The 13229-nt window shown below is 30.4% G+C and overlaps 1 protein-coding gene across 1 annotated transcript; it reads left to right on the forward strand.

The window, feature by feature from the left end:
• Positions 1-81: 81 nt before the first annotated feature.
• LOC129225639 (nucleoside diphosphate kinase A2-like) lies at positions 82-11152 on the forward strand. The gene is made up of 4 exons (XM_054860107.1): positions 82-306; positions 788-889; positions 5818-5930; positions 10920-11152. Exons 1-4 carry the CDS (start codon positions 181-183, stop codon positions 11038-11040), a joined length of 462 nt encoding a protein of 153 aa, XP_054716082.1. The 5' UTR covers positions 82-180; the 3' UTR covers positions 11041-11152.
• The last annotated feature ends 2077 nt before the right edge of the window (positions 11153-13229 follow it).

Raw genomic sequence — 13229 nt, forward strand, 5'->3', positions numbered from 1 at the left:
AATTATAGGTAAAATTTAAATAAAAAAATAAAGGAAAAAAGAAAAAGATCACTCGTCTATAAATACTTTCTCCACATTTGTGTCGCTCTCTTTCTCTTTGCGCGTTGTTTGGTGCCGGTCGTGAGATTCAATTCGTATTTAAATTCATTAAACTTTTTTAATTAAAACTAAATTAGAATCATGGCTCAACGAGAGAGGACCTTTATTATGATTAAACCAGATGGGGTGCAGAGAGGTTTAATTGCCAAAATTATTGCACGATTTGAAGAAAAAGGATTCAAACTCGTGGCAATGAAATTCATGCAGGTAAAGACCACGTGTAACTTAAAATTTTATGTTAAAATCCTTTATCATTTGACTTCAACGTTTTCTTTTTTCCTGTAGTATATATTCAATAGTCAAGTTACAAATTTCGTAAAAACTATGAACGGGGAAGGGCTAAAGCTTTGATATCTAGAGGGGGGGGGGCTTTGAGGCGTATTTTTCTCTTTTTTTTTGGGGGGGGGGATTTTTTTTTTCTTGATCAAGAGGTTCTTTTAAGATAATTGTTTGTTTAAAGTGTTCCTGAAAGGAAAAGATTTAATAGCTCTGGCTTATATTTGCACAATCCAGGAAAAATCCGTTTGAATTCAATCCAACCAGATATGTGCCGTTGGTTGCCGAATTGAGGGTTTCAAAATAAAAATTGTTTTTTCAAGTTTTTGCTTTGGTTCAATAAAGACAGTCAATATTATGAGTAAGTTTCAGTCATGTAATTGAAATACTAATGAAAATTAATTTATTTTAGGCGAGCCAAGAATTGTTGGAAAAGCATTATGCAGATTTATCCAGCTTGCCTTTTTTCCCTTTTTTAGTTCAGTATATGCAATTAGGCCCTGTTGTTCCAATGGTAAGTATTTTTTGTCTTGTAAGCTCAGAAGTATAGTGCATAATGCTGCAAAAATATTGTAAAATGAGTCATTCTAATAATAAAAGTCCCTTTCATGTATTTAAAAAATGATTTTTTGCATAGAATCTGAAATATGTTTGAGAAGGTGGTATGTCTCTATTCAAGAATGTGTATCAGCTGTGCACTTTTTAAAAATATAAATAGCAAATCTTAGAAATGTATACACGTAATATCTCCTGTGTGTTATTATAAATTGAATATTTATTTATTTTTTACTTTCTTATGAAAATAAAGTTATAGTATCTTATGATATTTTGTTTAGGAATATCTTTCCTCATTAAATGGACATGTTGTATCTCCTGTGTTACCTTTATTGTATTCTTGCGATATAAAAATTCATGTAACTCGTTAAAAGTTGTGTTCATATAGTAAAAATATAGTGATACTTGTCTATTCTAGGCATTGTTTCGAAAATTTGTTTTTGAATTTTTCAAACATAAAAATTTTTACAGTATGTGTTAGAGGCAGAAAAATAATTGTTAAATTGTAATGTAAAGATTATTGTCTTATAGCAATTTTTACGGACAAGTCCATATTTTTAGAAATAGTATAATTTTAAGCAATACTAAGCTATAAAGTGAAAGATACCGAGTTAAATGAAAAGTTAAACAAATTTCCTTTAATGTTCAGCTTTTAAATATAAGTGCAGGCTATAAAATGTTCATTAAAACCTTTTTTACTGTTTCATCATAGCATAAAGATAAACTAGATTTGTAAGGTTAGGTGTAGGAAAATAAATTAAGTGAAAGATGGAAAACTTAGAACAGTCAAGTCTTCGTAACTGAAAATACCAAGGGACTAGTAAAAACTTTAGTTATTGGTAGATTTGGGTTATAAGAAGCTCGCACACCTATCTAAAGAGTTTGGGAACCTTTGAAAACTTCCAGTTAAAGGAATATTGTAGTTACAGGGGTCTGTCCAGGATTTTTCACAAGGTCCGTTTTTTGTGAAAAATCAAATAATTTTGTGAAAAATGAATTAATTTTGTGAAAAATCAAATAACTTCGCAAAAAAAAATTATTAAAACGAAATTTTAGAATTTAGAGATGGCACGAACTGCATCAATTACACATAAAGTTGAGTGTTTTTCCCGATATTTGGCCCGGGGGGGGGGGGGCATCGCCCTCTCAAGTAACAATATTTATCTACCCTTCTACGTTATGTTAAATTATACTAGAAATATTTCTGTACAGCATTTAAAATAATTAACAAAAAAATAAATAAATAACTTAAAATTCAGAATAGGGAGTTCAGCATTTAACTTTTTGACCCAAGACACTCTTAAAATGCACAGAATTTCGTTTAAAACTTATAAATTCCGTGATTTTAACAAAAATACGAGGTAAACAATTAAAATATCCTTTTAACAAAGCGTAATAATCATAAAAATTTCGAAAAATTGAAATTCCCATATCGGATGCAAAGAGATCGCCTTTCTCAAAGTGAAGGCATCAAAAGTATAAAAACGGCTTGTAAAAAAAATATTTTTGATAAAATTATTTTTAAATTGCATTTTAGAGTCCTATGATAAACATTTCATTAATATATGTGGACACAGTTGACGCCAAAAAAAAAATATATAAATAAATAAAATAAACCATCTATTCAGCATTTTAATTTTTGACTCATAACAGAAAATGGAATTTTGCTTTAAAAACTTGAAATGAAAATTCTAACAGAAATAAAGAGACTTTTCATTTATTTGCATCCTAATAAAGCGAAGTTAGCTTGAAAAAAGAACAAAATATGATTCTCATATCGGATGTTAAAAGATTGCATTTTTCAAAATGTAGACATCTAAAGAAAAAAAAACGGTAATTAAAAGAGTTTATTTAAAGTTAATCATCCTTGTTAGCATCAAAAAATCAAAACCCATATAATTTTCTCCCAAAATAACAATTAAACATCGCACCGCACCCGTAAAAACGCAAATATTGACAAGCTGGTAAAATGATGAGAATATTTTCGAGTCAAGTCATTATAAAGGTTCAACGCCAGACGCTAAGTGGTGATAATTTTGAAGTTGGTAACCCTATCTGAAGCAATCATATTTTCCCCCCACCTTTACTATCCCTTTGCAATTCTAAGTTCATTTCGCAGATATATATTATTATTGTTTATTAAATCATGAGCGGGGAGAAAAGTTCTTACCAATGCCTTTTCAGAAAAGTTTACAACAACACCGCTGCTAATTAGCTGTGACAAAACAAACAACCATTATATTTATTTGGCAGTAGCAATTATTTATCGCTTGCAGGAGCATCGCAAGAGTGCCGATTTTTTTTTTTCAAAATTAGCCGATTTTGTAAAAGCTGATCCCTCTAATTTGACTCAAAAAAAGGTTCCAAAAACTATTGGTTTATACACAGAAATATGCATTATTTTGCTTTCAGATTTCATTTGCTCTTTCAATAAACAATTTGTGAAAGATCCGATCTTGTTTATCAGAATTTTGTGAAGGGTCCGTTTTGTTAGATCGGGATTTTGTGAAAGGTCCGTTTTGGTTGATCGGATTTTTGTGAAGGGTCCGTTAACGGACCCAAATATCCTCTGGCCAGACCCATGAGTTGTGAGGTTTCGAATTGAGACTCGACTGTATCTATTGCAGCACTGCTTGCAGGACATGTTTGCAAGTAATGCGTAGAAATCTTTCGACAAAGTTTTCCAAAAAATATGAAAAAGTACATTGTTCTCTAGCTCAGAGATTAATTTATATTAGATGTATAGGTAATGATAAAATTCTTTTATAAATAATATAATTTATAAAATAGTCGCACCTTCTTTAAAGGACATTTTTTCTGATCCCAATTCCTTCAAATAGGAATCTCCATGTATTCAGCAGAGCCCTTACTAAATTACCCCTGCTAAATATCGTAAAGATACCGTCCCCCCCCCCCAATGTATTTACCTCTGATTAAGGGACAGTCACAGAGAATATGAATCGATTGAAATTTTGAGGGGTATTTTTCTCATTTTTGGGGGGTGGCGACACAGAAACCCTTTCGATTTCGACCCAGCAAAATATGTTTTAGTGGTCCTTGGAACCAATAAAGTTCTTTTTTTTCCTTAGTGTTAAATCTGTTTCACAAGAAAAGGTATAGGGAAGTTTTCCATAAAGGTGCGTCTTGGCGACTTTTTCAAAGTTCGCCAAATTTTTTGGCGCTAAAGTCTAGGCGCTATTTTTCCCGCTCTGCCAATGAAAATAAAGGGGGAGAAACGTATGTTTTTTTTACTAACCTACTGGAAAATGAATGAAATGGAGTTTTTGCATCAGAAATACAAGAAATTGGAAAATCAAAATGTAAACAAAAGGTTCAAAAACAACTCAATCTCGAGAAATAAATACTAAAAAAACTCAACTGCTCAAAAACACTAAATATGAACTAATCTAAACAAATAAACCTTCAAAATTACATTGAAATGCAACGAAAACTGGGCAAAAAAAATCTTTAAAAAAAACGGTAAAAAGCATTAAAACAAATAACTAACTTATCAAGAAAGAAATTAATTTGAATCATTTAATGCACAAAAACACTAATTATAAACTAATCTAAATAAATCAACCCTAAACAATACAATAAAATGCTACGAAAGCTAGATAGATATATTTTTAGCAAAACGGTAAAGGAGCATTAAAACAAACTTAACACAGCAAAACAGAAATCAATTTGAATAATTAACTCCTCAAAAACATTAATTACAAAGTAATCAAAATAAATAAACCCCAAAAAATACAGTAAAATACTACTATAACCAGACAAATGAATTTTAATAAAACAGTAATAAAAACATTGAAAAAAAAAACATCAAATCAAAAATTAATTTGGGAAATATCCTCAAAAACACTATTATTTAACTAATCTAAATAAATAAACCCTTAAAAATTCAATTAAAAAATAAATTCTACAAAGCACGAGAAATTCATTCATTTTCCACGGAAGTAGGATAGAAAAAAAAATTATTTTCCCCCTTTCTTTTTCATTCATAGAGCGAAAAAAAATGCATCTGGATATGGGGGCCAAAAAATTTAGCAACAGTTTAGCACTAAAGAAGAGTGGTTATGTAACAATGAAATCACTGCATCGCATGCCGTTTTATAAAAACTATTAGAAATTTAAATAAAAAAAAAAAGTTGTACTCATTGCTTGCTGGGTTTTCAATAAGATCCTCTTAGTTTTTGCGAAAAAAAGAAACAATTTAAATTAATTTTAAAAAATGTGGCCACGAGGCGAATTCACCACTGCACTCCCATCTGAAAAGCGGGGGTGGAGGGGGAAAAGGCAGTGGGCATTACGTAGAGTGGGTAGTAGGGTCAGAGAAATGAAGGGGGTGCCGTAGTATCCCCGTAGTGGCGCCGGTTTGCTATGAGAGCAGTTTTTTGCCAGGGAAGGGGGGAATAGTAGGGTTGCCGTAGTATTGCAACAGTGGCGCTTGGTTGCCATGAGAGAGATTTATCGCCAAAATTTGGCGACATTTGAAAAAGCACCTTTATCGAATGTTCCCCAAGGTATGTTAAATTTCTAACAGCATTACAACATATTGTTTTGGTCTCCCTTTTTATCCCTTCCCAGAGCAGCAATAGTTTTATTTCCTAAATTCTCTGACTGCTGTTAATGTTAAAGATGCTCTTTCTGTTCCCCAGTTGTTTAGAGATTGTAAAAAATAGATGATTGAATCCATTTATAAGGTCAATTTGGTTGTGCATATTTATTTTTTTTCTTTTATTTGCATTTTGCTCCTTGACCCGAAAATAGACTTCAAAATGTGTTACCAGTGAAGTAATTGTTGATCAGTTAGAGCAGTGACTTATTTATTTTTACACTTTCTTAAGAATCTTAAATACCCAGTCTTATTTCTTACTCTTTTAGGTTTGGGAAGGTGATAATGTTGTTAAAACAGGCAGAGATATAATTGGTGCTACAAATCCAGCCAATGCACAACCAGGCACAATTCGAGGTGATTTATGTATTCAAGTTGGAAGGTAAGTCTTTATTTTTTTAGATACTTTTCTGTTCCAAAGGTATGTCACTTGATTTGACGACTTCTTTACTGATTTATTTTCTGCCTTAAAAGATATTCCTTAAAGCATTTGGCGATATCTATAAGTATATGCAGTGGCGTGCCTAGCATGAGTGACGCCCGGGATGGTAATTTGTAGTGTCCCCACGTACACACATATACACAAAGGCAAAAAAAGTTTTTAATTTTTACACATGAAAAAATGAAATTCTTAAATACAATTTGGGATTTAGAAATTCAAATTGTTTGATGTTTTCAACTATAAAATTTTTTCTGCAATATCAATGAATAAAATTTGCCAAAGATAAAAAATTGGCCAAGTGAGGTACCTATAGCGGAAAAGTACCTCTTTTCAATCATCACATTTAAGGAATTCGATAAAGTTGCATAAAAACGTTTAAATGAAGTTTGTTTTAACATGAATCAATTTCGTTCTATCTTATTATATGTAAATCCTATGTTTAAAGAAAAAGATCCTGTACTTTTACCCTTTTAACTAACTTTGAAGTTGCACAATGAATTACTGTAATATAGTATTGGACTGCCGTTGTTTGCTGTTATGACTCATGATATATTGTTTTGAACAGTTGACCCACACTTTTTCGATGAATGGCATAAATATAAAGATGATAAAAATGTTCATAGGAGTATGTTGGATATGGTCCCATTCACTACTATTCTTCACACCCTATTTATTAAATATTTATTAGACATTTAAACATCAGAGTGTATTGCTTCACTATATTTTTTTCAGTGTTTCGATGAGCTAATGGTATTCACATAAAAGTTTTGTTGAAGGGCATCAACAAAATTTGCGAAAATTGACTAGTTTTGACATTAAATAGTACTATTCTCTTTGTGTAACGAGGTCATGAAAATTTTTACAAAATCGTGAAAAAGTCGTGGTTTTTTATTCGAATTGAGTATGAACCATGAAGGAGACTCTAGGTTTTTACCCTTTCCTCCCAGTTTTAAGTATTAATTTCTCTTATTAGTCATTAGATTTTTATTTTATAATAGGTTTTCGTAATATATAGATTTTCATTTGTAAATGTGTAACCATTGTTTTATCCAAGTCTGATGGCCCTTGCCAGAGCTTGTCAAACGATCCAATCCAACAGGATAACTTATCTGTATTCTGTATGTGTGTGGAGAAGATGCCTATTTAATTTTAGTGTATTGCTTGTAAATAAGCAGCAATATTTTTGAATCTTTCTAGTTTGTCCACCTCTCCCACCCCTATAATAAAAAAAACCTTGTTTGAAGTAGAAGTTTGTCACTTTTTTTCCCCGAAGTATTAAAGTCTAAAATAAGAAAAAAATCTCGCTTTAAGTTTGAAACCATTCCTGAAAACATGGTATTGCTCAGAGAAGGTCTATTTCCTTTATTTTGTCAAGGAACAACAGGAAGCTGTTCTTCTGAATTCACTGGAAAAGCAGGAGCAATACCTGTCATTCAAATGCAGTATATTTCGGATAGTCTGTAAACTACTTGACATCTTTTGTATTGATACATTGCCTTTATAATGAGTGAGAGACATCAAGCAAGCATCATGTCATACTAGCCTGTGTAGAAGAGAACATACGCCCTTTTAGTACAGAAGATTTGTGCTTGGTTGCACAAATCGGGATTTGCATCAAAGAAAGGAAGAATGATCTGGACAGACGAAAGAGTTTTCTGTTAGCAATGTGGTTATTTTTACTTTTCATATCCTTTCTACAGCAAGTCAAACGGATTGGAAAGTCTATTGGGAATAAGAGGGTATTGGAATGCTCATTTTTGTCTCGCGGTAGCTCAGAAAGATAGTCTTCATTCCAGGGTTGACAAGTTTCTGCCGAGGCGGTTAAAACCACTGGTAGAAACCGGTTAAAACCGGCATGGCAAAAACTCACAAAATGAAAAATTAATTCTTGATATACAACAGAAAATGCATGGAAAAAATAATTAATTGTTAACCAAAGTACTGTAATTTTATTACAAAATTATCACAATTCAAAATCAAATGCTATATTGTTTGGACCCTGCAATTGCCTCTTAGAAAAGGTGGTTTCAAAAATCTAAACAGGTTCTCAATTTACTACGCACAAATGAGAAGTTTTAGAATCTTCTTAAAACAGAAGAGCAAGCAATGTTCGTGAAACTTTCATCTATTGTATATAGTGATGTAAAATACCTGGGTATTTATTTTTAGGGGTAAATACCCAGGGTATATACCTGGGTAAATATCCAAAATGGGTATTTACCCGGGTATTTATTTCAAAAATTTATATTCCACTAAAATACTTTCCTGTATGTGTTCTATGTATATATAACCAACCATATACAAAACAATAACTTTTTGCAAAAAAAATGTATTTTGATCACTATTTAAAGAATTATTGTGTGAAAAAACTTAGCAATCTAATATGATATTAACATTAAATGTGTTGTATATGCCTACTCAATGTTGAGTGTCAAATTTCAGATATAAAAAGTCCTTCTACAAAAAGTAAAAAGCTTAACTTGTTACAAAAAAAAGTAAACATCCCATTTAAGTTTTAGAATAGTTCATTCTAAATTCTGACGGTTTTTCTTTTTTTTTAGTGATAAGATTTCATCAAGCCTTTAATTAAAAAAATTATAATACATAAATTTTTATATTTTAATCTCTCATTTTACGATTTATGTTTAAAAAAGAAAATCCTCACCTTTTGATACCACCCAAAATTTTTTTGCAAAATGCTCAATTACTAGGGGATTTACCCTGCCTTCGGATGAATACCCAAAAAACTATTTACCTTCCCACCCTACATCACTAATTGCGTGTATTAAAAATAGTTTGAATAAATCTTCATCATGAAGTACCGGGGAGCAAATGCAAATGAGCAACGCAACAGAAAACAACATTTTGATTTTTGATTTTTTTTTGCTTACTAATGTAAAACCTTTTTCTATATTTGGCACATTATCACATTAACAACAATAAAATTAATTAATAACATCAGTCTTAATAATTTCTTAGTTTATTCTTCAAAACATCCCTAATGTTTCTTCTTTATATATATATATATATATATATATATATATATATATATATATATATATATATATATATATATATATATATATATATATATATATATATATATACATATATATGACTAACCTAGATTGTGATTTTGAAATTCTGAAGTTCATCATAAAATTGCTTATACTTCTCCAATTATGACATTGAAAAGAAAGATTCTTTGTTTCACAACATGTTTCTTTTATAAATTAATCAAGTCTCTCAATAAAAAATATTATAAACTGTGTAATACATATGTATGTGTCAGTTTTACCAATTATTTTATATTTAGATTTTAAAAAGAAATCCCTTTCACTTTTTGCATTTTTTTTGTAAAATACCCAGTTTTTGGGTATTTATCCAGGCCTTGGGTAAATACCCAAAAAATATTTACCTACCCGCTGGGTATTTACCCGATCCACATCACTAATTGTATAACTGGTCCACCATGTAGTAAATGAGGTTGTGGTAAAAATTTAACTAAAAAAAAGGGTTTTGAGAAATGGGGCCAATTTGTTTTGCAAAGCTGTGACATTAGGTACAAAATTTAGGCAAGTAAAATTCTGGCACTTTCTTCTTGAAGCACATGACATGATAATTTCAATCATGAACAATTTAGAGGAAGCATATAAGTGAGCAAATTACAATCAGTAATGCCTGTTTAATTCTGTATGTCACTCCTCTTTCCTAAGCACCCCTGTATGATTTTTTATCCTTTGTTAAATTAATCCAAATGCTACAAGCCTCTGCAATTGGAAAGTTCCCTTTCTGAACTAAATCAAGGGGCACTAGCATGGGATTTTATTTTTTTAAATGATGAAATGATGTTTAATTTTTTAGTTTACTTAAACAAATATCCAGTTTCTGCCACTGGCACGGCAAAAACTAGTTTCTGCCGGCAGAAAGCCAACCCTGCTTCATTCGCCATTTGATGTTTTTAACTTTCTGACAGTGAAAATTTACTTAAATTTCAACAGATGTGATAGTACATTCGTGATCTACATCGAAATCATTCGAAAATCATGTCAAAAAGAACGAATGCTAATTTACTTGTACATTGGACTTATAACTATTTTCAATGACCTCCGTTATATCACGCTTTCGGATATATCGCTCTTTTTCTTTGTCTCCGGAAAAGTGAGATATAACAAGGCAATATTTTAACAATTTTCATTACATATTTTTTCAACTTTTTAACATGATGAAAAACATAACTAAGCTGAGAAGAATGTCTTAGTAATAATGGCTATAATATAATTGTATTTGTTAAAAAAATATTTTATAACGAATTTTTTCACTCTAAGGTCATGCATTAGTCTATTTTAAGCTAGAAATACTAGACAAAACCATGTTTTTCTCTCAAATAACATTGTTTAAAATTTTCCTTTTTATTCACTAAAACTTTATCCTGATCTCTTGTTCTCATCATAAGGTTAGCAGACTTGGTACGTTAAAGAAAAATTTTAGCCATTTCTTTGACTCATAAATGTGTTATATCATTGTGTGATCGAAGTGTCATGTTCTCATGATGTGTTGAGCTTAGCCTCATAATAACATTAGTTTAACATTAATGTTGTTTTTCAATATTAGTAAACGTTTTATGCTTTGTAAAGTTTTTTCTGCCACCCATTCATAGATTCTGTAAAATGTCTTATGTTTCTTTATGGTGAACAATATTTAATTTTTGAAAACTAAGGTTAATTTTTAAATGAAAAGGGCAAGCAGGCTGTTCAAAAACATCTGCAGAGAACTGGATACGGTTTTAATGTTAATGCGTTGAATTGCTTTTGTGCAGATCAAATACTATAGATCTAAGATTTACTTTTTTTGTTCTTTCAATCTTTTTAACAATTCCAAAAAAAAGAATATCTTGCACACAACTAATTTATTATTTTTATTTTTTAGAAACATCATTCATGGCAGCGACTCTGTTCCCAGTGCTGATAAAGAAATAGCTTTATGGTTTAAAGATGAAGAATTAGTTAATTATAAAAGTTGCATGGAAAGCTGGATTTATGAAAACTAGCTTCAAATTGCTATTTTTTTTAATTGGAAAGGGACCATGTGCGGTACAATTTTGAATCGGGAGCACTTGTTTGCAGCTTCTATTTTTGAGAAATAAAGTGGCTTCTTATTGATCAATTGTTTCTGTCATTAAACTTTCATATTTGCTGTTGACAAAAATGCCAACAAACCAGGAGCATAGTAAAAGGGTTAGGGAGTCAAAGCTCCCCACCACCTACTATTGCCAATCCATATTGCTATTGTAGCAGACATGTAATTTTTTCCGCTCTTCAGGAAGAAGAATTTAACAAAACGAAAAAACATGCTAAAAGCAGCTTTTTATTTTTTGCTTCTGCTTTTTATTGTCCACTGTTTAGTGGGCTAGATAAATAAGTAACAATATTCAGAGTGGTAACACAACCTGGAAATCGGAGAAATTTTTTCTGGAAAAAAATCGGGAATTATTAGGGTATTTTTTAAATTTCTCAAAATATCGGGGGGAAAATTAATTTTTAATCGCCAAACCTGAAATTTACTTACGACGAAATTTATGATTTACTTTACTTACACACGAAATTTTTTCTTTTGCCAAACGAAACTTGCTAAATATTCTAAAATTATTAAGAACTATACAAGCCAACAAAGTCCTAAAATCGAACACTACCAAAAATTATCCCAAATCAAATGTCTGTTCATTATTTTTTTAATTTACAAGAGTTTCATTGCTATAATTATTACTATTTTATTTTCATACGCTGATGATCTCAATATTTTTGAATCTGTGATAGAATTAATTTTTTTTTCCATGTGCGATTTTTATTGAGCTTTACTAAATGGCAAATAAAAATTTGTTTATTTTCTTAAATATCTTTATTTGCAATATTTAAATTCTGTTATCATTTTGAGTAAGAGTTTTCAAATGTCAGAAGTTAAATATTGATACAAGAAATAAAAAAATGAAAAAAGAGTTAAAATATTTTAAATGTGAAACTTATTGTTTTCCTCCTACTTTTCAAACTAAAATCTACTGCTTGTGTTTCTTGCATAAAATGGCAGATGCTATATTGATGTAGTTCTACCTTTTAGATATGTGTGATAGCCACAATTGTAAAATCAGGAAAGTTTTTGGAGCTATATCAGGGAACTTTCTGGGATTTGTTACCACCGTGATATAGAAAAGCAGTTGCTTATGTTTAGAGATTGCTGCTCCAGAAAAGCTGTACAATAATGTAAGCCTACTTTTCCATGTGAAAGTGAGAATGCATTCTTGGTTTTTAGTGTTCAATCTTTCTGTATCCTGCACACAAGTCCTCGGTCTCGTAAACCGAGATGGGCACAGTTAGCTTTAGCCCCCACGGGCTGTTGCTCCACTTCGTTTTATTGAAGTTTAATGATTTCTAGGTTTCGCTGATATGTTATCAGTCGTTTATATCATATATTTATTTTCATGATATTTTCAATATTTATTTTTTCAACTACGGTACTTTCAATGTAAAAGCTATATTAATTGTAGTAATATTGTTCATTTATTATTAAAAATAACTAAAAAGGTATATACTATATTTTTATGATGTAATAATACATTAATATAACTAGGTAAGTAATATAATATTTTTTTATTCATAACATTAAAATGTAACATATTCATATTAAAAGTGCCTAATTAAATATTAAACGTTTGTCAGAAAAAAAAGAATGTCTTATGACTGTGCACAGACTAATGCATACATAATTCTGAAATAAATGTGTTAGTAAGGAAAAATGAGTAAAACAGCTAATACTAAATTAACTCCATTAAAATCAAAAAAATGTAAAATAAAATATTAGATATAATTAATGAAAGAAACATTACTTTCAAGCACTCTTTATTTTCTTATATTATTGTAAAAATAATATAAGAAAATAAAGAGTGATTAAGAGTCATTTGTTTAAGTTGGACAAAGTAAAATTGGGCCTGATAGTTGACAACTTCAATTTTTCTGAAACTTTCAGGATATTTTACTTAGTATGGTGAGAAGAAAAAGTATAACTTCTTTCCTCTCTAGTTTGAGTTGTTGGCCCTCGAGTTAAGGTTAAAGTTTAGGGTTGTGATAAAAAAGAGCCAAATATAAGATTGCTTTGCTTCGAAAGCAATGAGTGAACCAAGCCAATTCTTTTAAATAAGGATACTACTTGATACTAGGTACATGCTTGCATAAATATTTTGGTGGC

This window comes from Uloborus diversus, chromosome 7 (assembly GCF_026930045.1).
Source record: "Uloborus diversus isolate 005 chromosome 7, Udiv.v.3.1, whole genome shotgun sequence".
In the NCBI taxonomy this organism is placed as follows: domain Eukaryota; kingdom Metazoa; phylum Arthropoda; class Arachnida; order Araneae; family Uloboridae; genus Uloborus; species Uloborus diversus.